We start from the raw sequence: 24,445 nt of genomic DNA on the forward strand, positions 1-24,445 counted from the left end.
GCTAAAATCTAACAATTACCGGGGACTTGTGCACACACTTCCCTTCCGTTCTTAAGATTACAGTGCCACCATGTGGTCTCACTGTAAAGTTCGATGCCAACAAACATGCGCTACCCCAGGCAGGCTTTTGGTGCTTTCCTCAGTCAAAACATTTTCTAGGATGAGTTTCTTCACACAAAGGGTGATTAGGTATTGGAATGGGCTTTCCAGTGGGAGGTGTCACTGTCCTTGGAGGTGTTTAAGGAGAGACTGGATGTGGCTCTCGGTGCAGTGCCATGGTCTGGTTGACAGGGTGGTGTTGGGTCATGGACTTAATGATCTCAGAGGTCTTTTCCAACCTAATTGATGCTGTGATCTCTTTTCCTAAGAAAATCTCCTAATGGAATGATTCCCCCCACTACAGGCATTATCAGTATTATGCAAACAGCAGCAAGCCACTGTGGTCACTAGGGAGGTCCATTGGGTGCGTAGGCAGGGTCAACCTGTCATGATGCAGGCAGATGCCAAGAGTGTGGTTCAGGATTCCAGACTCTGACCTGGAAAGAGAGCATTTGATGTTCTTGCCCACAGATTGGAAGGTACAATCTACAAGAATGAAAGTGAAGTGCAAGGTCCTACAGCTGGGTCACAGCAATGCCAGACACAGCTCCAGGGTGCATGTAGAAGGGATTGAGAGCAGCCCAGCCTCAACACACTCCGCTTTTCTCTAGCCACAATTACCATTGTGCAACTACCTTTTGATTTTCTTTCTTCTTAAATGTATTAGCACAGAGGCATTATCGCCATTTTTAATTGTCCCAATCCATCTTTGGATCTGCCAGGGGTTGGCTCTGCCGGCTATGGAGGAAGCTTCTAGAGGCTGCTCAGAGAAGCCACCCCAGCTACCAAAAACCAGGCCTCGCAAACCCAATACCAAGCACCTGAAGGGGGCCTGCAGGGAAGCCAGACAGGGACTCACGGTCAGGAACTGCAGTGACAGGACAGAGAGCAATGGACACAAATTGAAAGAGGGTAAATACAGGTTAGATATTGGGAAGAATTTTTTTCCTGTGACAGCGGTGAGGAGCAGCTTTCCCAAGGAGGTTGTGGATGCTCCATTCCTGACAGTGCTCAAGCCAGGATAGGGTAGAGGATGTTCAGTGGGACGTGTCCCTGCCCATGGCAGGGGAGGCTTGGGCTAGACGCTCTTCCAGGTCGCTCCCAACGCGCTATTCCTCCGTCATTCCCTAAGTTCCCCTCCTTCCTCCCCCCGCCCTCAGCGAGGCGCTCGCCCCGCCCGCTCCCCCACGCGCGCTCCCAGCGCCCCCTGCGGGGGGAGCGCGGGCGCGCAGCCGCCCCGCCCACATCCGCTGCGGCCCCGCCCCCTAAGGCCCACCTTGGCCCCGCCTTGCCCTTGCCGACCCCGCCCCGCGCCTGCGCAGTGCCAGCACCGCCGCTTTCCCGCGCGGGTGAGGGGCCGGGTCTGTCGGGGGCTGCGGCGGGGCCGGGAGCGCTGGGCACCCGGTGCATAGCGGGGAACCTTCCGTGCGGGCATTGGGCCCCGTGGGGAACGGGCCTCGCCGTGGAGAAGGGGATTTACGGTGGGGAAGGGGTCTCTCGGTTGGGGGCCGGCCAGTCCCCGCCCCTCCGTGCCCGTTTGAAGTCGGTGCCGCCGAGGCCGGGCGGCGTGTGCTGGGCCCGTGGCCCGACAGGGACAGGGCGAGAGAGCTTCCGGGCTGCGACGGGAATGTCAGGGCGCTCACTGGGTTTTCCTTCTTAGTTGAAGGATGAGAAGTAGTAAGGAGCCGTTTTTTGTGAAGTTCATAAAGTCTCCAGGGAGCTCGGAGTATTTTTCTAAAGCTCTTGAGGTAAGTGAGTTTGGTCACCCGGGTGAACTTGGTGAACTGGACTGTGATTTCTGTGTCGTAGTTAGCTGCATGTGCCATACAATAAGCTAAGTTATATGTGCATACCTGGAAATAAAACTGTTTCTGTAGCAGGGGTGCTTAGTGTGTAATAAAGCTTGTTGAGCAAGAACAGTTTTGTTAGAGAGCCTCATGAAGTAGCTTCAATTTCAAAACCCGGTGATGTGTAGGGAAGGGACATGTAGCCTGGAAGGCCTGGATGGTGGTCACTCATCTAAGCACAAACTTTGAAAGGACACTGTTTTACACCTTGGGAGGTTAGTGGGAGCCAAAGGCACCGCATGGTAGGATCAGGTCCTGAAGGCTTCTGTGCCAAATATTTAAGTCAGAATATTGTGAAGACTCAATAGAATAAGGAGGACACCCATGAGGTGTTTTAGCCCTTTCTTCTGCTAATACCTGTATGCATGGTAGCTTTGTTGTGAGCTGTTTCAAGGACGTGCACTTGTGTAGTTTGCACAGGATTGCTTCTTTATTAATTATTTGCTAATTAAATAAATGTTGATGTTTGCATCATTTACCTGCAGTCTATAAAAGAATTCCAGTCAGAAGAACATCTCCAGATCCTTGAAGAAAAAACAGTACTCGGTATAAAAGAAAATGATAAATCACTTTACATTTGTGATCCTTTCAGTGGCGTGGGTTTCAGTCATCTCAAGAAGGTATGTCACCCACCAACTTACTTTGAGCTCTGTTCTTTCCTTTTTAAAAGCACTCATGTCCACACTTACATCCTGCAGGTTCTCTCCTGCACTGAGTGTAGCAGTGTGAACTTCATCCTGTATTTAGGATACAGGATGAAGTGAAGCATAATGATTATTTTCAAACATTTGGAAAAGTAAACTGTATGGTCAGTTCTGATTTTGCTGGAGTTGCTGAGCTGGGTCTTACAGTATTTATCTCCTGATAAACATGATTTGGTTCGATCTGCAAGAAATTGTCCAGTGGACAAAGATAGGCTAGCTGGAATTCTTTGACCATAGCCATGGCATCGTCTGCCTTTACTGAGGCCAAAAATCTACAAGGATTGTACAGCAAATCCAGAACTGAAAGTAAAAACAAAACTGTCAGCTACTTGGAGGTGCTGGAGGAGAAGGCGGAGGACAGACCAAGAGCCCTGCCTTCTTCAGAATTCAGGGACTAGGAAAGCCTTCCTGATGCCAGTGTAGCCTCTGCTTATTTTCTTTGTGCTTTTCCTGCTCTTTTATTGCAGCTTGGCTGTAGGATTGTTGGACCACAGGTAGTTCTGTACTGCATGCAGTCGCAGCGGTGTGTCCCGAGAGCCGAGCATCCCGTGCACAACATGACCATGGCCGATGTCACCGTGTCCTGTACTAGCCTGGAGAAGGACGTGAGGGTAAGGCCCTCCCAAGGATGGGTTGTTCAGCTGGCTATCATTGATATTTGCTTTGCATTGTTCATTGGTAAGGCAGCAGTCAGAGCATATGTGCCTCACTGTGTCTAGATCCAGTCTTCTGTAGCTTGTAGACTATGTGTAGTTTATTCGCATGTTAATACACCTCAAATATCATTATATACGTTTACTTTATTCTGATACATTTTTTCTAATACTGCCTAAAACATCAACCCTCTGCAAAATTTTGCTCATACAGCATAATTGTAAGGTTTTTATTTAGGGTATATATTAAGTTCAGCTGATCATAATTGTAAATAAAATGGAAATGACAGTTACATTTTTATGGCTTCCATATATATCTAGTTAGTATTTTTTGAACAGTCTTTAGAGGAAATAATGGACAGTTGAAATCCATGTTTTTGGTGTAAGTGAACATGACTGTCACATAGGTTGTTTTTTTTCCCCTGATGATTTTCTCTATATTTTTTTCCTCATCCAGGAAGAGGTTCATAAATATGTTCAAATGATGGGTGGATGTGTATACAGAGATCTCAACGTGTCAGTAACTCATCTTATAGCTGGAGAAGTTGGCAGCAAGAAATACTTGGTAGCTGCTTCCTTGAAGAAACCTATTTTGCTTCCCTCTTGGGTTAAGGCATTGTGGGATAAGTCTCAGCAAGGGTATGAAAAAAACGAAACTGATTTTGTTTTGGGTCATGGTAATTCTTATGTACAGACTAATTTCTTTTCCTAGCTGATTTTACTTGCAAAATAATTTCTTTCTCTCTTTAATTCCTGTAGCATGATGAGGTACACTGATGTTAACATGGAAGACTACGCCTGTCCTGTGTTCCTTGGCTGCACGATTTGTGTCACTGGCTTAAGCAGCTCCGACAGGAAAGAAGTTCAGCGCCTCACTGCTGAGCATGGTGGGCAGTACACGGGGCAGCTCAAGATGAATGAATGCACTCACCTCATAGTGCAAGAGCCAAAAGGTAACACTGACAGAATAAATGCTGTTTTCACTTCTGGAGTTGAAATAGTGTGAAGGTTGTAAGCACAGGAGCTTGAACTTCCTCTGACTGCTTCAGTGTTGCTCTTACTGCTTCTCTCTAGGGAATCACTGTTGATGGAAGGAGTTACACAGGAACCTTGGCTTTGCTGTAAAGACACGAGAAAGAGGGCAAAAGAGGAAAAAAAGCCAGAGATATAGATGGTGTTTAAAGAAAGGAAAAGGGAGAATCCTAGAGAGGATAAGGAAAAGAAAAACTTTTTTGGGGAGAGCAGGATAGGGCTTAATTTGTTCTGTGATTGAAATTGGATTGTGGCCTGATGTTTTTTAACTGATTATTCTTTGTGCCTTCCAAATTCCCTATTAAGGTAAAATGAAAGCTCTTTTTCCTTTCTCTTGGGAAGATGGAAGGATTTTAGTTTTATTGTGAGAAGAAGGGAAGGGTTTTCTTTTTTTGCCTTGATTTCCCTCTCTTTGCCTACAATGAAAAATGCTGGGGCTTTTCCCCCTTTTCTTTTGTGTGCTTGAAAGCTTTAAAGCCTTTCCCCCCTTTTTGTTTCTTTAATGCCTTGTCATACCATGGGTTAGCCATTCATGAAATTTTTCTACTCGAACTTTAATTACAGCATAAGCAGCTCATCAGCAGTCTAGTATAACATAATTTGTCCATTAAAATCAGTTATTTAAATTTTTTAATTTTCTTAATGTCCAGACATGTTTCAGCAATCACTGTTTGATGCTTTAATCTTTTAACAATTGTGACTGTTTTTTTAAAATTTTGTTTTCATCTGGAAGGTCAGAAGTATGAATGTGCCAAAAAGTGGAATGTGCACTGTGTGTCTGTGCAGTGGTTTTCTGACAGCATCAAGAAAGGCTTCTGTCAGGATGAGTTAATGTATAAAATAGAGGCTGGATCAAAACTGAGTGATGCGCCCAGTACATCAACACCTACAAATGACACCAGCAAGCCTCCTAGTAAGTAAGATATTTTAAAATGGGTTTCAATTAGGTAGGAAACATTTGTATTAAGGAGAAAGAAGTATTTTGAGATGAGTAAGGTGCTTGCTTTTTTAAATAGTCATTTGATAGTTTGAGTTCTAGATTCAGTTTAAGCTTAAAACATAACAGATTGCTTTTATGCCCATGGAATATTCCAACATGCGTAGACTTGAAATGTGTGGATAATTGATAAAAAAGTAAACTTGAATTAGATGTATGATTGTCTTCTTGAGAACCAGTGGTGTATATCTGTAAGTCCTACAAAAGCACAATTGTTCATAGGTTTAAGTTTAAAACAAATGTTTATGAGTTTAATCTTACCGCAGTCTTAGGTCTGGGGGGGGAACAAATAAGTTTTTATTAATCTTCTTCTATTTAATTTTTCTTTAGACACTTGCTTTTATTTATTCCACGCTAATAACAGAAGGACAGTTAAAAGTATTTTGTAAGCACACATGGTAGCCTAAAAGATACAGCCAACTTTAATTTGCATCCATGTGATGCAGATTCCTGTTAAATTAGAGTTGATTTCTCTATAATAAAGAGTCCTGTTTAATTTAAAAAGTATTTCTACCGGGTGTCCACAAAACTGGAATAACAGCTTTGAAAACAAGTCTCAATGGCTGCTGTGTCATAGGTGACATGCTTTAAGAAATAGAAGATGTATCAGCACTCTTTCTAGTAAGGTGATGCTCAGTCTGTGTGTAAAGAAAACCCTTGATTTAGCAAAGATTTTACTTACCTAGTATTTTTCATTCTTCAGACTTTACATTTCCTTATAGCACCACAAAATAATAAGTGGCAAATCTGTATTTTCTTTAGTGAAGCAGCAGAGAGAGCTGAGCCAAATCTAATGCCTCCTTTTTAAATTTTATTTTTATTTAAAGATCACGCCTTTTCGGATGTCAGCCACATTTCCAATATCAATTTGAGTGGTGTTAATGAAACTGCATGTAGTTCAGCTATGAGCAGCAGACTGGATCCTGTTTCTGATGAGCTGGAAAACCTGGACATAAGTTCTTTTCAAGCCGCTGAAGATTTGTTAGATGGGTGTCGAGTATGTTGAACGGTGTATACTTTGAAATGTTCAGTTTTAACAATGCAAAAGTAAATGTATTGAAGCACTGGCACTTTCTGCTTGAGAAAATCGTTTCCATGGTCAGCAACAAATACCAGATTTATTTTGTGTCCGTGTGCTTGTGTGTGTGTGTGTCTACCTATCTGTGACTATAATTATATTAAAAATGTAGTGGAAGTATAAAAATTTATATTCGTAGGCATCTGTATTTAAACGTTAGCGTGAATGGGTTCTAGAATTAGTGTGTGGGATTTTTGTTTGGTTTTTTTTTGTGGTTTTTTTTTTTTTTTTTTTTTTTTTTTTTTGTTTTGTTTTGTTTTGGGAATTTCAGGGGTTTGTTCCATTAGTAAACATTGATGCTTTGCTAGATTAATTTGCAAAGCTAAATTAATCTTTATAAATGCTCAACTTCTTTTGCTGCTTCTCAGAAGCTGCAGCACTGGTTTCTGTGTTCTGCAGCAGTTGAAACAAATTATACCAAAACATTCTACCTTATTTTTCTGGTTTTGTTTTGTTTTTTACATTTTTAAGGCTTTATTTGTTGCTCTGTTCCCTTTGTAGATCTATCTCTGTGGCTTCAGTGGCAGGAAGTTGGACAAGATGAGAAGGCTTATTAATTGCGGTGGTGGCGTTCGATTTAATCAACTTAATGAAGATGTTACTCATGTCATTGTGGGGGAAAATAATGATGAGCTGAAACACTTCTTGGACAAGACGGCTCACAGGTTGTGATAACTGTATTGCTTAAGGTCTAGTTACACCTCTTTTCCACCTCTGGGGTCCCCAGCACAGAAAATACATCAAACTGTTGTAGTGAGTTTGGGGGAGGGCCACCAAGATGGTCAGAGGAATGGAGCAGCTCTCCTGTGAAGATAGGGTGAGAGGATTTGTTTGAGAATGATTTGGGGTGACCTAATTGTGGTGGTCTTCCAGTACCTAAAGGGAGCCTACAAGGGAGGTGAAGAGGAACTTTTGGCAAGGACCTATAGAGGGGACTAGCCTTAAACTGAGAGAGGGGAGGTTTAGTTTAGATATTAGAAAGAAATTCTTTACTGTGAGGGTGGTGAGGCTTCTCTGCTTGCTCAGAGAAGCTGTGGTGCCCCATCCCTTTAAGTGTCTGAGGCCAGGTTGGAGCAACGTAGTCTAGTCAAAGATGTCCTCTGCTCATGGGAGGGGGAGTGGAACTAGATGATCTTTTAAGTTTTCTTCCAAACCATTGTATGATTCTTTGAAATCACGTATTGATTTGAAACTACTAAGCAGTTCTTGATTTAAATGAAAAGACTTACAGCTAGTGGTAGTAAGTGTGTCTACATGTGCTTTTCAGTACTATATCTTTGGGTAGCCATGGTTAGAAAAGCAAGTAGAAAAGCAAGTGTTCTTATTGGTAAAAAGAGGTGTTAATGTGTATTTATTAGTGCATTGAAGAGGATGAAATTGGCAGTGCAGCAGTGGCAGATATCATTTATGTTATAGAAAATAATTATGAAATGCTCTGTTCTCAGACTGAAAGAATGAAAGTCTTTTAAGGGTTGTAAATTGTCCAAAGCTTGCTTAGTATTGGAGTTACAGACTTTGTGTGTGTGTATATACTGTGTTTTTCGGTCTGAAACCTGCTGTGACTTGTTTCTATAACATTTTATTTTATAGGCCTCATATAGTGACAGCAAAGTGGTTGCTGGAGTCATTTGGTAAAGGTTGTCTATGTCCAGTGGAGCACTATATCCCTCTAAACTACCAGCTGTTAGAGAATCCAATTTTAGAACAACCTGGAATGAAGTCAATTTTCCCCCAAAAGAACAGTCTCTTGAAGAAAGATGCTGTGAACATTATAAAGCACCAGAAAACTGCTGAAGATGACTTCCTCTCTCAATATGCAGATAACTATTCTGCACTAGGTATGTTCTACGCTCAGCATACTGTAGAAAATTTAACTGCTCATTATTAGCATTTGAGCTTGCAGAATTTCCTTATTAAAAATTAATTCACATCTAGTATGTTAACTTCTACTTTGTGTTTCAAAATTCAAATTTAAATCGGCCTATATAGAACAGTTTTTAAGTAAAACCTAGCTGGAAACAGCACAGTCCTGTAATTTCATAGTGAAACTATTTTGGATTTTCTTTGATGTTCTTGTCAAACAATTATTATACTTGGTTCTTTTTCTTTAACCTTTCAGATGAAGTTGGAAAACTGACATCCAGAACCTTCAGTGATGTTACTAACTCGACTGCCCAAGGAGAGAATCAACCTTCTGTCTGTAATGGGTCTTTGGCAGAGTCTTCTGCACTGGCTGAAGGAGGCTTATTTTTCAGGAAGAGATTTATTCTCCTGGGTTTTGGTGAAGAGGACGAGTCCTGCATTGCAGATATTATTAAGGAGAATGCTGGGGAAGTTCTGCCACTGCAAAGCAGAACCATTGCAGACTATGCTGTGGTACCTTTATTAGGGTGCACTGTGAAGGCAACTGTTGGTGATGTCGTCACAAATACTTGGCTGGTAAGGGAGTTACACTTTTTCAATTCCCAAATAAACAGGTATCTCTATTAGAAATTTGTTTTGTCAGAATGCAGTTATTAATGGCTTAAATATAAAGATGAGATATCAACCTCATTTCATTTGAAATGTGCTAAACAAAAGCCTTCTTATCTGTTTCACTTAATTTTCCACAGGACTGTTAAATAGGACTGCATTGTCATGACCCAGGCTTATATTAGGTCTGACAGCATTCTGTCTAAATGAACTGTAGAAGGAGCTAGTTGACTAAAAATGATTTGATATTTTTGTTTGTTTCATGCTTTTTGTAGGTTTTGTTGTGGTTTTTTTTGGTAATTTGTGGCAGAAGAGCAAGTCTTTATAGCTTAAAAATCAAAGAATACAAACCATATTTGGCAAGAGCAGGCCTGTGATATAGACCCGTGATATAGGCTATCTGCTGTTAGCAGTTTTCATATAAGGTCACTTCCTGTGAAGTAAATCTATACAGACCCTCAGATCATGTACTGAACTGGAAACTTCCAGTTTTATGGGAATCTGCAGGGCTGGAACTTCAGTAACTAAAAAGTTCTGAATAATGCTTCAGTATATCAATCTTGACAAAATAGACATGATCTAAAAAAAGAGTTTGTCTGATCCAGTGGGAAATAATGTGTCTCAGGTGTTACGATGGAAGCATGATTGCTCATTGTTGAGTCCATAAATGCTACTGTTGAATTGCTGAAATCTTGTTGGCTTTGTTACTATTTGGCTTGATTGACATTTTTATGTCTTCCACCTTCTTGAAGATAACGTGCGTGGAACAGCAGGCCCTTTTAGATCTCCGATCCAATCCACTTTTTACACCAGTCCTGGTAATGGAAGGAGCTACCCCTCTGGAAGATTGTGTTCTTTCTTTTAGCCAGTTCACGGGTGCAGAGAGAGACTCCCTTGCTTATCTGGCAGAACTGCTGGGAGCCAGGTACTTCTGTCACAGTTTCTCCTTGTTCTTTTCAAGAGCCAATGTGCTGCCATTATGCATTTCATTTCTTCTCTACAGATACTGGAGTTAAAGCTCTTTTGAATTCCATCTATTTACAAAATCTGGTGCTGAATTAATGAAATATCATTATATATATCTTTAATTTTGCTCTTTTTTAAGGAAATATGGTCAGTTCTCACACAGTCTAATTTCTACCAGAATATGCTCAGTCTCTTATTTGTCAGTAACTGAGTCTCAGCAACTTTTTACTCTGCTGGTGAACCGATCAATGAAAGTCAGGTTTTCAGATGTGGCCTTCCAAGTTGCTCTTTGGTTGTCTAGGAAAGGACACTTCAGTACTTACTATCTGGCTCTGCCTCATAAGTATGGTGAACACTATTCACTATCCCAGCTCCTAAGAAATGGTTCCCTATTTGCTTAGAGCTCACAGAAATCTTTGAAAATCTTTAGGAAAAGTATGTTTAGTCATGACATGGCAAAATAGTGTAGCTTACAGTAAGTATCATTTGATCTGGTTTGTAGCTCGTTCGAACTACATTCTTTGCTGATGAGTTCTCAACCCTGGCATCTTTTTGCAAGATTGTGTCATAGATAATAAGAGAAAAACTGTAATATAAAGAAAACTGTTGTTCATTTGGAAGTGATGCTTGTTGACTCTGGAAGGCAAGCAAGCCTGTTCCATTCATCTTGCTGAAGAATGTTAGGCCCAGTGTAGGATTTAAAAATGGGATATTGCTGGAGGCTTGCTGGAGTATGAAAAATATTGTTTTCAATGCTGGTAGAAGTGAAACATTACTGTGTAACATTTTTTAGTTGTGTTATTGGGGGTTATTTGGGGTGTATTTGTGGATTTTTTTTCCTTCCTGCAGATTAGGCTATAAAGTGCGAAGTGGGTTGCCTTAAATATCTACTTCTATTGGTTCTTCTTCTGTTGTGAGAATACAATTTATAATAGTATAAGTGTGCCCTAGATTAATGTTGTTTATGACTAAATGAATATTTTATCAACCTAATTGCAGAGTCCAAGAATTCTTTGTGCGGAAAGCCAGTGCAAAAAAAGGAATGTTTGCCAGCACCCATCTTGTGGTGAGAGAACCGAATGGCTCCAAGTACGAAGCTGCGAAGAAGTGGAATTTGCCAGCAGTCACTGTAGCTTGGCTTTTGCAGTCTGCAAGGACAGGAAAGAGGGCAGATGAAAGCAAGTTCTTGGTTGAAAATACAGAGGCTGAAGGTTGGTTCTTAGCAAGTTAGGGGATATGATTGTGTCATTGTTTGTTCACGATAATTTCATCACACCTGCCTTCTTTTTCTTTCCTAATACCTTCAAAGTATTAGAGCTAAAAGATATTTTTCCAAATAAAAAGATAGAATTGTAGATTGGTTTGAGGTTGAAGGGACATTAAATCATGTAGTTCCAACGCCTTGCCACAGACAGGGACACTTTCCATTAGACCAGGTTGTACCTGCAACCATACTGTTGAGTTGTGATTACAGAGATGATATTGTGTGTTGCTGCAAATCTCATGGAGACAGTGGGCTCTGATGGTTATCTGTCAGTTGGGATTCAAGCTTAGTGTCTCAACATTGTCCTTTTCGGCACGTATGCTGCTGTGTAGCTTGCATGGGAAATTGAGGAGAGATCCATCTTAGGACTTCAGCTAGTTAGTCTGCAATGCCCCTCTCTTCAGTTCTTCATGGTTGCTGGTTAAATAAGTGTGCATGGGGTCTGTGCTTACTTGCTGATGTTTTCTTTGTTTCTTTTAAAGATACGGACAGTTTCGTTACTCAGCTTAGCAAGACACCAGCAACTGTTAAATTTTCTGATTTGGAACAGCCTATTCATCTTCTTGAAGCTGGAAAAAAAGGACCTGTGACCCCGCTTGATATCAACAGGTTTCAGAGTAAAGCTTTCCAAGCTGTAATCTCTCATCATACTGGGAAGACAACTCCTGTTGCACAAGGGGGACCACTTCAGAAAGAACCATCTTTAAATCTTGACACACCATCAAAGTTTCTTTCAGAAGACAAGATCTTCAAGCCTTCTTTTGATGTGAAGGTGATTTTTGCAAAATTTTTGTTCTGTGTGGCCAGTAATATTTAACGTGTGCATAAACTTTAAACAGCACAGACACCTGTGCTTTTACCCATTTTTATGCTGTTCACACACAGACTTTCCTTTTTGAACAAAGCCCGGAAAACTGGCTCGTTTATTTATATAGTTTAGTTAATGGCTTGTGGATGAAATTTATTGAATAGTAAGTGTCGTAATGTCCTTAGCAAAGCTCCTTTGTGCTTATTGCACCATATGCTTGTGTGTCCTACACTTCAGACAGTATCCAGTCTGCATTCTTTGCACCTAGAGACTGATAAATGTGACAGGGCACCTTGGAATTGCTCCACATATTTGTAAACAAGTGTTTACATTTTCTGATAAAATGCTGCTTTGATGGTACATTTTAATGTAATAGCTTTAGAGCAAGGTGCAAGTACATTAAAGTAGTTGGTTGGGGTCAGGAGTACCTGGGTTTGGTCACTGGCTTTTCCACTGAGGGCAGTTCTCAGTGATGGCAGTGAAGAGAGAGATTAATAAACTGTTGTCTTCTTCTTTTGCTTCTGTGGGCTCTGAGATTGGGTTTGCCTTGTACAGCTTTTGTGCAATGGTTCTACAGTTGCTCTTGGTAACTGTAGTTTGCTGTCCTGGTTTGTTAGTATGAAGTCTTACTGTATTTGTAAAACTTGCATCTTGCATTTGGGTGAGAGTTTTGTAGGGTGTTAATTAAAGGCACTCAGTTTCTCCTTTTTTTTTTTTTTGGTAGGATGCTCTGGAAGCTCTGGGAACTCCTAGAGGTTCTGAACAAAGAAGCAGGAAACTGAGCACACCTCTCTCTGAAGTCATTGGCAGAAACTTGAAACTGGCACTGGCAAGCAGCACAAATCATGCAGCAGCTCTTACTGCCAGCCCTCAGTTGGCTGCTGCACAGCCAGAAGTGGTAGGAAATTTGGGGGCTTAGTTCCTGGAGCATAGGTTTAAATAAGAAAAAGCTGTATCTTTTGTGATTTAAGTTACAAAGGAATTTGTGAATTGTTATTTGTGATAAATTCATGACTATGTGTTCTTCAATGACAGTTAAAGGGATGTAAGATAGAGGAAATTCCTTATGGAAGACAAAGAACTTTAAAACCTTTTTCTACTATCTGCATTACTGTCTCAAATATTGAGCGGTGGCTAAGTAACTTGGCATATAAATAGGTACCAATTTAGACTCTGTAGTATTGGAATGAGATACCACACTTAAGAAATTCTCAAGTTCCAGCTAAACAGGGTTAGAGATTTTGTCTTGGACTAAAGTTTGGAGTTCTGTATTAATGCATGTATCTTCTTTTCTTCCCTTCCTCTGTCCTTAATAGGAGAAGAAAAGTAAGAGAAAACAAAAAAGTATAGGAGGAAAGGGAGGATTTATGTATTGCTTGCCATGTTAGTGCACTGTTTACTGTTGGAGGAGTGAGAAAGCTAATGACCTCTGGAAAGGGAAGGCTGCTACTTCTTGTTTTGTAGCTCCTTAGTCTTACTTCTCTCACTCCTCTACAGTGCAATACTTCAATACCATCAGGTTTCATAATTCCTTAATTTCAGTGTTCAGCCTGTGATGAAAGGAGTAGGGTATGTTCTAGGGAGCTGGCTGAATCTTTGTCTCTGCATTCCTAGTGCATGGTATGTTAATAATGCTGGGTTTTGAGCATGGGTAGGGGAGCATTAAAAAATAGAGGAAGTGTGTTTATCTTACCTTTGTTGTCACTGAATATTTTACTCCATGCTTCACTAAATATTAAAGTACTTTCGTTACTGATACAGAAGCCTTCTAATCATGACTCTCCTGTTTTTATCCCTCCTGCTTGACCAGGAAGAAGAGCCCAAGCCTCTAGCTGATGCTGTTATATATGTTAGTAAAAAACTTAGTAAGAGGCAAAGGGAGCTGAATGCAGTAGCAGCTTCTCTTGGAGCAGACTACAGGTATCAGCCAATACAGTGGCTTCTGAGCTTTTGCACTGATATGAATTCTAATAACTTTGAGTCTTTGCATCCCATTATGCCTTTTGCTACAGCTAAACATTAGATTTCACCATCCTAAACAACCTTTCAAGTCATCCACTTGTAGTTTGAAATAAAGCCATTTTTCCCTGCCATGTCCCCAGTCCCCACGTTCTTTGTAAATCCATCTCAAAAGACTGTTTGTCCAGAAGTCTTGTTGAATTGCAGATTTTTTTTTTCTCCTTTGGTTTGAAGACATTTTGCTTTTGGATGGTTTAACATTTGCTTTATATTTTACATTTTGAATCTAATGTGAATTTGTGTATGTTTCTCCCTGGCTCAAAACAAGTTATTTTCTTGATTGTAAGCATGGCTAAGTCAGAGTTCTTAGAAAAGTTTAGGAAAAATAGGTTATCATGAAGAGAAACTACAAACTAACATTTTTGATTTAAGGCAGAATTCTGCTTCCACTAAATGTGTTTTGTTACTGACTTTTATATAAGTGTTATTATTCATGGTGTGAAGGAGGTTAGCCTTATGTTTGGTAGTACCTTAGAAATGCTGAAGATACTTGGATTAGATAGAAAATACTTGTTTTTATCAGATTAAAAATTAGCAGTCCTCAGTTTTGTATATTTTGAGCTTCAAGGATCAGTATTTCACTTGCAGTTCCATGTGACAACAAAAGAAAAAGCTCTTTTCCTGGATCACACATTCTTTTCAGAAACTGTTTTAAAATTCTACTTAAATAAAAACAAAACATGTAGCAAAACCCCTACTTTCCATATGTTTATCCTATTTAGTTTTATCTTCTTCAGGAATGCTTTCAAAACACATTGAAGCTGTGCTATCATGAAACTGCTGTCTTTCTGTCAAAGAAAATGGGCTCATTGTTTATTGAGGCATAACAAAATAGGCAAAACTAGTTTAACTTGAACAAGGGGACAATTTTTGAGCTGGATTTATGATACTTTTTGATAGAAATTCTATCTTCAAGTTGTGTTTTGTTCTCTTTTCCAGATGGTGCTTTGATGAAACAGTAACACACTTCATCTATAAGGGCGGACAGAATGATAACAATAAGGAGTACAAATCTGTTAAAGAACGGGGTATACATATTGTTTCAGAACATTGGCTTTTAGAGGTAAGAAGCTTGTTTTATACCCTATTTAAAAGTAAAATTAAATGGACGCTTAAAATCTCCAAAATATGGCAGTGGATTTTCTGTATGCATTTATTGAATTAATAAATTGAGTGATCTCTTTTCACTGATGTACATTTACACTGTTCTCCATAAGGAGAAAATAAATTCCACTGAACACTTCAGCTACATTTTTCCCGGAATGGCAACCATTTTTTTCCCCTTGTGTGAAATACTTTTTTTGGCACTGTTTTTATTGTACTTTTCTTATGTTTAGGTGTGAAGTTTCTTTTATCGCAGTCAGTTCCTTATCTTTCTCTTACTAACTGATGTTATTACAGAGTGCCCGGGAATGTAAACGGCTTCCTGAATCTCTCTTTCCTCACACTTACAATCCCAAAATGAGCCTGGACATCAGTGCAGCACAAGACATCAAGCTCTCCTCCTCCTCCTTTCTTTCAGCTGGAAAACCAGCAGTGGAAAATGAGGTATGATGTGTGATAGCAATGCTTGTTCCATCATTTGAATTAAGTTAATAGTTGTAGTAATAAAAACATTGATACTAATTCAGCAATGTCCTGAATCAGGTTTAGCTAGTCATTAATAGTAGCTATTGCAGATGTTGTGTAAGGTTGTTCTGCATTTGTAATATTCATCTTCTAGGACGATTCTAGGGTGATGGAGAAAACCTCAGGCATTTCAGCATTTGCTTTCCAGATTTGAAAAGATAGATATCTTTTCTTTTAGGTCATGAGATCCATGGTGTGACCTTGCTTTAGTAGACATTAAGACTGCAGGATTGGAGCGGTGACCCATGCTACTGTTCACTGTTCTAATGTCATTGCAGTAGCAGAAAGGTTAAATTTACTCTAAGGCAAGATTAATGATCTTTGGAATTTATACAAGTGTCATACACAGTTAAAAAGAAAAAAAAAAATTAGTGTTTGAGAAATCTGCTTGTTTTCATTGGTTTTAGATTATTCCAGTGGATGAAGATGATGTAACTACTGACCAAATAAAGGAAACAGTCACTGTAGGGGAAGAACAAATTGTAGCAAGTGAATCCAAAGGAGGTAAATGCAAATCACTGTTCTCAGAATATTCATGGACTATCAAACTATCAATATGAGTTCCTCTGCACTTCCAGGTGCTGAATGCTAAGATCTGGAAACTTTAGGTAGCATATTAATATACTGGTCAAGTACAGCTAGCTTTTATTGCTGCTGGATTCTAGCGAAGGGTTTTCGTCTCTCTTTTAAAGATCTTGGCAGCCCACAAGAAAATCATGATTAGTCATTGGAAGATACTTAATTGCCATTTCTTTGTTTTTAAAAGTTCATCCTTAATGTGACAGATTTTTGTTTTGGAGTATATATTATGTAATTAAATGTGTTTTTGTGGATCTAAGTTAGATTGTCTGAGGAGATTCAGAAGTGAGCCAAATGGAGATTTCTCCTTGTGTCTAAGAATAAGTGAGTTAGGGCGTATGTAGTTTTCCTTGATATTCTTGCCCAAGTACTTTTCCTCTTTTTAGTGTATAGTCTTTGTCCTGGTGGAGGAGGGAGGTTGAGTGGAATTTCAGTTTTCAGTGAGACAGTGAGCAGTTGTTTACTTTTCACTTGTTTCAGTATAAGAGTTGTGATAGTATGAGTTTTGTTTCTTCTTTTAAGTTTTAACCCAAGCACTAGAAATGAGGGAGAACTTCCAAAGACAGCTGCAGGAGCTCATGTCTGCCACATCACTAGTGAAACCACAAGGGCAAAGAGGATCCCTTTCAAGGAGCAGCTTTGATGGCTCTCCAGCCACTCCTGATAGCGCACGGTCTGTGCGAAATGGCCGCAGTAGGGTCTTGGAAGCTCTAAGGTATGAATTTGTATTTAAATATATCTTGTTTTGCCCTTGCATGTACTTAGACATTCATTGAAATTTTAATAGGTCTCCAGGGTTTTCAAATGTATTGTCTGTTTCTACTGATGTGCTTGAGTTGCTTCTCCTGCAATTCAGAATCTTTAACTGAATGTGCTAGGTAAAGTCAGAATATTGTCTTAATCCATAGTGGGTATCTTTTGTTTTTTATAAAAACCAGACTAGTATGATTGGTTTTAATGTTCAGGTTTTGAACTGGCTTATTATCTTTCTCTTCAGATTCCTTAGTGTTCTTATAGCTTTTGAAGAAAGTGTGTATGAATGCTTACGTAGGTCATAAAGAAGTAGTAGGCATTACTGCAGAGCACCTCTGTGAGTGTTTCTTCTCTTCTATTTTTCTTTTCTCTCCAAATGGAGAATAGGATTTGAACTCCATCAATACTGATGTGCAGTAAGACAGTAATGGAAACCTTGCAAAATAATTCATTTAGCTTGGTGCCTATTTGCAAATAAATAGGCTTAATAAAGAGTAAGGTACACTGATTTTATAATAACTTACTAATATGCATATAATAAAAAATATCTACTGGTATTTTGGGTGCCCATTTTCAGCCATGCTGACACTTAGGTTCATAGAGCCAAGGTGCTGGAATAGCTTCTATACTGAAATTTTCCCCTTTCCCAGCCATAATTTCTAATAATGACATCACTTGGGTTCTGCAGTTGATGTGATCATTAACACATTGCCTCCTAGAATGGAAGTCTCTTCTGTAAAATGAGTCTGTAAGGTGTCTTGGTTTTTCCCTTAGGCAGTCCCGTCAGGCGCTGGCAGATATAAATACAGAGCCATCCCAGAGCGAGCAGATCATTTGGGATGATCCTACTGCAAGGGAAGAGAGAGCAAGACTTGTCAGCAACCTTCAGTGGCCTAATAGTCCCTCTCAGTACCTTGAGCAAGGCCAGAGTAACACCAATAAGAATGCGGATGAGTCTGCCCTCAAAGGATCTGTACCTGATGCAGAGATGGCTGGTATAGGTAAAATTACAAGTGCAATATCCTTGCTCTGTGCAACAGCACCCATTTGGTCTTTGGGATTTCTAAAATACAATAGTATTTGAGTTCTACTTTCAAAAAATGTGAGCATTGTTGGCATTTCTCAAAGGCCAAAAATGCAATTTCATGTCTTTGAGCTCCATTTTGTGTTGCTGTTTTTTAAAGAGAAGCTTTCCCATTCATTTGTGGTCAAATACCAAGGCAGTGCTTGTCTAAAAATAGACTGCTGTGGCTCCAGAAAAACACCAACAGCTTGAAAGACTTCCTAAAATTTTCCAAGTTGTTTTGATTTCTTTGTTTTTTTGAACCACAGCTGGTTTTCAGGTAACCCCTCAGGTAAGTGTAGTGGAATTCTAATGGAAATACCATGAGCAAGATCTTTTCCATTGTAGTGGAAATATTTGTAGGTGAAAAATTGGGGTACAAGATTAACTCACGGACCCAAAAAACAAGATGTGTCAAGTTACTGATGGATGTGCTTGGGTCAGGATTTGGTAAAGATACTTTATTTATGTTCCCTGTTCTTGAAGTCTAATGTCTGTTGCTAGGATTAAGGAAGCATCTTTTCTGCCAAAACCAGATGTTTTTTCATCTGTTTTGCTTTCTTTCTGAGATAGCAGAATCCTTTATTTCTCACTCTCTGCTGCCACCAACTCCTTCCCTCAGTCTCCTTGCAGAGTTTCTGTGGCAGCAGTCTTCCTGAAAACTGACTTGTCCTAGAGGAGGTTGAAGAAAATTATAAAACTCCAGTCAACTGGTTTTTGTTTCAACCAAATTAGTGCAGTCTAGCCAAAGAAATAAGAGGTTTTCAGGTGTTTTTTTAAAAGCAAGGCATTTCAGGTGCATGATTGCTGCATTGTGGTTTGTGGTATAAGGAAAAGCATCGTTATGAAAGGCAGGTGAAATATCACTATACATGTTATAGCAGCAATTGTGAGGATTTTTTATTTTTATTATATCTTTTACTTTATACGTAATTATGTTCTGCCAAAGGCAAGTCATGCAACACCACTTTACTTTCACAGCTGTTCCTGAGGCTGGGCATGGAGATGGGATTCTTCAGCCTTTCAATCACATTTGTAGAGATCCTGAAACGCCTGTTAAGGATAACTTGATTCCTACTCCACAGGCGCCCAGCATTGCTTTCCCCTTGGCTAAACCTCCTGTGGCACCAGAGCCCAAAGAAAAGGTTTGTCAAATGGAAAAATATTTATGATGATGTGTGCTGAGAGATGCAGTTATACTTAAAGAAATTTTGAATTTAATGATAAATATAAAATGTGCAGATCTAGATTTAAAATCTTGAGGTAGATTACTTCTGTACAGTTCTATTCTATTCTTTTTTTCTATTATTTTCATTACTCCCCCTTCCTTTGAGATTTAAAAAAAAATATATTTGCTCAAAAACATGAAGCTTGTTTATTTAGACAAATGAAGCTTTTTGTCCCATTAGTTAGTGCTGGGATGCTAAGTCAGGCTTTGGAGTGAAGAATTACTATGTGTGCTGCTTGGAACTCCTCTAGCCATGTTAAGATGACAGAAAAAAATTTAGGCCTTTGTTTCTTTGGTCGTATTTGGAATTTTATGTTTAGGTACAAATGGGAAAATATTTCTCTGCTGAAACCTGGTTTAAAATTCTATTTTATTTTGAACTTGGAAAGGGAAAGGAAAATGAGCTTATAGTCTCACCTGCAGTGTGCCACTTGCTCAAAGTTTCAGCAGCTGTGTGTCTTCAGAGGCATAGCGTGTCATCTTAGTGGGAAAGCCCTCAACAAGTATAGTATTCTGACTTGACAGAAAGTGTATGAATGAGGCAGTGTGATAGATCAGTGCTGATTTCTTCATGTGTTCAACCTGGCATTCCATGGATGTGAATGAGGGATTAGTTGTTCTGACAGATTAGTTCAGCTGTGCCCTGAAGAAAGGGAGAACCAAGAGGATGTTCAAGCAGGAGCCTAAGGATAATATGATAAGATCCAAGCTTTTTGTCAAGTGACTGACAGGTTTGGTTCTGCTTTTCCCAGCTAAAAGAAAATTTAATATATAAATAAGCCAGAATATTTGGCAGAGAAATAGTCAGCTGTCAACCTAATCGTTCTGTCATATTTTCAAAATCTGTTTCTAGGTTGTTACTGAAGATGAGAAGGCTGATGAAGAAGCAGAAAAAGTCCGTAAATTTCAGCTGTCTTCTCTTAATCCTCAAGAAAGAATTGATTACTGCCATCTGATTGAGAAATTAGGTACCAGATACTTGTGAAATGCAAAGAATAGTATGTGTCTGTATGTGTCTGTTCAACTGTGGCTTGTTGGGGAGAAGAAAGGGCTTCTGTTAGTGGCTCATCAGATTTGAGGTCTCAAATTTGTGGCTTTCTGTGCTTGTGAGCAATTCCTTGAATACAGGGTTATTATTATGTGAGTGATCAGCTTTGCCATATAACAGCAATGGTTTTGTCTTCTGATAGTTTTCTTTTAGCTGTCTTTACAACAGCCTCATTCTTTACTGATAGGAGTGCCCAGGATGGGCTCTCTTCTGGTGTCTCTTATTCCTGTCTGTGTTGCTGTGGCATTTTACAGAGCCACTCTTTGCTGGCTGCTTCTCCCTCCCTAGCAGCTTCTGTCCATGTCATTTCAATGACAATACTCTCCATGTAAATTTGAGCTGAATTTTTGTCTGAATTCAAATAATTCTCACTTAGAGTTGATCCTTTCTGTATTCAGCATGATGCTTAGATAATTTGAATGCAATTCATTCCTCAATTCAAGGTGGAATAGTACTTGAGAAACAGTACTTTGATCCAAGCTGCACACACATTGTTGTGGGACATCCTCTTCGGAATGAGAAATTCTTGGCTTCGATGGCAGCTGGCAAGTGGGTGCTCCATCGTTCCTACCTGGAGGCATGTCGAGGAGCTGGCTGCTTTGTTCAGGCATGTCACCCTAGCACTAGGACATGAGTGTGTTTTACTTCCTTGCATTTATTTTTGTTTTGCACTACTAGGGAAAGACAACTTCACAAAACCAATTGCTAGTTTAGGGTGCCCAAGCCATGGGAGTTTTAGGGAATCCAAAATCTGAGAGGTTTTTGGCCAGCTTTGTCTGAAAACTAGCCCTGCACCAAACTCCTGATATAAGATAAATTAAATACCTACAGTTTTTGTAATTGTTTCTTAAAATTGAGTCTTTGAATATCTTTTGGTAGATTCTCACTGTTATCATCGAAATTTACATGGCTCTTGTTAAACCAGGAATTAAATCTTGATTCTTTCAATAAATGAACACATATTATTTTTAAATAATTTGATTTTATAAGCATATATGTAAATATTTTTGAAATCTGCCTCTTCCGATGCCTTCCTTACTGTTAATTTTGCATTTCTCCTGGGTCACATAGTTCTTTTACATTGACCAGGCTAACTTTAAAGTAAGGCTTGTAAGCTGCTTCATATCCTTATGTATTAAAACTAACTTTAATTGTTTTGGAAGATAGTGCAGAAATATAATGAGTGGTATCCAGTGTAGTGAGATGCTTTGTCCTGCTGTTGAAGTCTATTGTAAATGTAACTGCAAGAGGAATCAGATTGTGTGCAAGACTTGATGTCACAGAAAACATGAGTTAATTTAGATAAATATGGCAATTCAGAGCCATATCTTGAATTCTACCTAGAACTGTTTTGGCTAGATAAAATCCGTACATATATATAGCTAGAGTGAGATGAGATTTGTTTCAGGGTTTTTTATTTTCTATTTGGTGTGGGTTTTTTAAATCTATTTTTATGCTGATAAAGTTGGCAGGACTGCTTTGTAATTCAAGCTTATGATTCTTTCAGGAAGAAGATTATGAGTGGGGAAGCAACTCCATACTTAATGTTTTGTCTGGAATCAATGTAAACCAGAAGAAGCTAGCACTTGCAGCCATGAGGTGGAGGAAAAAAATTCATAAAGGGAAGCAAGAAACGGGTGTTGTTGAGGTATATAGATACTCCTGTAATGTAAGCTGTACAGTGTGGATGGACAGGACAGGGATTGTCACCAAGAAACTAAAAACTTCACTGTCAGGGGAAGGTTCTGTCTTGTTACCAAGAACAAAATGTCTCGGCTTGATATTTCTAGTTAAGTAATTTTGTTTTTTAAAAAGTTTCTGTGATGGTATATTAAAAATCTTAGTCTCCTCTGAACCATTGTTCATGTTTTGCAAGGCTGGAATGTGGCTACTTATGTATGTAAATGTCCCTCAGCCATGAAGATGATGTTTATTCTTAAGAGCTCTGACGGGGAGCTAACTTAAGTCAGCTCTGCTAGGAAAACAAAACTGGTTACTGGTTTCATAGTCTTTCAGTGAGATTCTTGGAAGCGAGACTTGAACTCCTCTCAAATCAGGCACTGCCATTGAGGATTCATTGAAAGATTATGTTTCAATTACATCAGGAAAAATCTGGTGTGTTTTACAGTAACTTTTTTAAAAGGAATGCTTGTAACAAATCCTCCGTGCCCTTTGCCTGTGTGGAAACCACACTGAGTGTTCCTAGGAGGCAACCAGTTGGCCCTGTGTGCTGTTACTGTAACCAAGTGCATCGTGGGGGACCAGGGGAAGATGTTTCCAAGTAACTGGTGGTTTTTTAAGATACATTTTTCTCCGTGTCTGGTGTTTTGGAAAGCATACTCTCTGCAAGGGTCTTCCCTTAGAGGGGGCTGGTAGCTGTCCTGTGGATTTTTTTTCTGGCATGCATACTTAAAGGCAAAACTGGGTAATTGCAAGTCTTCATCTGAAGACCCATTAAATCTTTGTACTTTTTAGTACCAGCATAGTTTTGACTGAATTGTCATTTATCTAGGGAGCTTTCAGTGGCTGGAAAGTGATCCTGAATGTAGATCAAACCAAGGAAGCAGGATTCAGGCGCCTTCTTCAGTCGGGAGGAGCAAAAGTATGTAGTTGTTTGAAAAAAACAATGAAATGCATATAATATATGTTGTTTAATTATTTTGTTACTTTCTGTTTAACTCTGTGCTGGGCATTTTTCATGTGAGTAAAAGGTCTTAATGAACAAAATTGCTTACACAGGGTAGCTGAGACATGGTCAAAGGGTGGGAGGAAAAAGCTTTGTCATCTTCACTTTGCAAGTGGTCAGGCAGAGCAGCTTGTCTGAGGTTACACAAGTCAGTACTGCTGGTGGGAATTGAGGATAGAATTTCTGTCCCCTGCTCTGATGGGAAGGATCACCCTTTTGGACAGGTATGTGATGGTACAGAATGCAGCTGTAAATGGTATTTGATTTCCCACTGGTTTCTCTTAGTTTGATGACTGAAATTAAAGGTTATAAACTTCATTTTTCTTGGGGAAGAAACAGAACTAAACTTTTGTGGGTCATGTTTTGTCTGTAGGTGTTCTCTGGCCATTCTGCATCTCTCTTTAAAGAAGCAACTCACCTCTTTGCTGACTTCAGTAAGCTGAAGCCAGATGACTCCAGGGTGAACGTGGCAGAGGCAGCAGCCCAAGGCGTGAACTGTCTCAAACCTGAGTACATCGCTGACTACCTCATCCAGGTGGGCACACCCAGGGCTCCCCACCTGCCACAGTGCCCCAGCCCCCTGCAGGGGATGGCGGCTGCTCTACCAGTCACGGGCCTCGTTTGCCAAAAATTCTTGCCACAAAGTGCCTGTGCTGAGGGCTTTGATCTGTGGCATAAAATTTATGCTCTGACATGACTTGTTCTGGTGCTGGCAGTAGGATCTCTTGCAGGGTAGGGAGCTGCTCGCAAAACGTATTTAAAATGTAGGTGTGTAATGTTTGTTTTGTTGTCTCAGTTTCAGACAACTAATGAGCTGTTTCTTGAGCTGACCCATTCTTTTTTTTCTTTCTTTACCGAAGGATCCACCTCCCCCTATGGAGTCTTACTGTTTGCCAGAAGCTGAGTCTTACCTTCAGAATAACTCAGATCTTGGAATTGGATCATCCCAGAAAAGAAAAGCACTGGGAGAAATGAGCAGAGTCAAGCGATCTAGAATACACTAAGCATATTCTCTGTTCTTAATTTGTACATTTTTAAATTCATATTTATATTTTTTCATTCTTGCCCAAAAAATTAAAAGCTTTGAGTTTCACTTTTAATTTGTCCTGAGATTAAAATAAATTTGCAGTAATGCTTATAGGAAAGATTGCTTTGGTTACCAGTAGCATCTAAAAATATGGCAAGAATTCATCCAAAACATACTTTACCATGTCCAAACTATCCTATCACTAGACTAGTGATTTTGTCTGTGGGCACAGCTGTAAAATAATAGTTGAGAAATCATTTGTAAAATGCTTATTACATCTTTTATCTGTGTTCTGTGGGGAAAATATCAATTGATGAAAATTCCATTGCATTTCCCATATGGTAATAGACTTAGATTTTTACATTATTTTTTCATCTTTTGGTGTTTCCTATTGGAAGGGAAGAGGAAAACCGGACAAAAAGAGCTGGCTTGTAAATTTTTTGTAGTAACAGAGGGTGTAGTAAATTATTTCTATAGATTACAGGTGCTGTTG

General features: G+C 39.6%; 1 protein-coding gene across 1 annotated transcript; it reads left to right on the forward strand.

Moving 5' to 3' along the window:
* The first annotated feature begins 1,711 nt into the window (after positions 1 to 1,711).
* On the forward strand, positions 1,712 to 23,983 carry TOPBP1 (DNA topoisomerase II binding protein 1). Its single transcript, XM_084223321.1, is given in 28 exon segments — positions 1,712 to 1,847; positions 2,432 to 2,566; positions 3,118 to 3,261; positions 3,761 to 3,942; positions 4,063 to 4,256; positions 5,069 to 5,248; positions 6,160 to 6,329; positions 6,912 to 7,075; positions 8,001 to 8,248; positions 8,530 to 8,849; positions 9,635 to 9,807; positions 10,848 to 11,059; positions 11,595 to 11,884; positions 12,645 to 12,818; positions 13,731 to 13,840; positions 14,879 to 15,002; positions 15,341 to 15,487; positions 15,976 to 16,072; positions 16,670 to 16,862; positions 17,675 to 17,901; positions 18,945 to 19,108; positions 20,045 to 20,159; positions 20,683 to 20,864; positions 20,867 to 20,875; positions 21,747 to 21,887; positions 22,752 to 22,841; positions 23,299 to 23,460; positions 23,786 to 23,983. Coding segments are annotated over 28 exon segments (4,572 nt in total). The 5' UTR covers positions 1,712 to 1,766; the 3' UTR covers positions 23,930 to 23,983.
* The last annotated feature ends 462 nt before the right edge of the window (positions 23,984 to 24,445 follow it).

This window comes from Fringilla coelebs (assembly GCF_963513975.1).
Source record: "Fringilla coelebs genome assembly, chromosome: 1".
In the NCBI taxonomy this organism is placed as follows: Eukaryota; Metazoa; Chordata; class Aves; order Passeriformes; family Fringillidae; genus Fringilla; species Fringilla coelebs.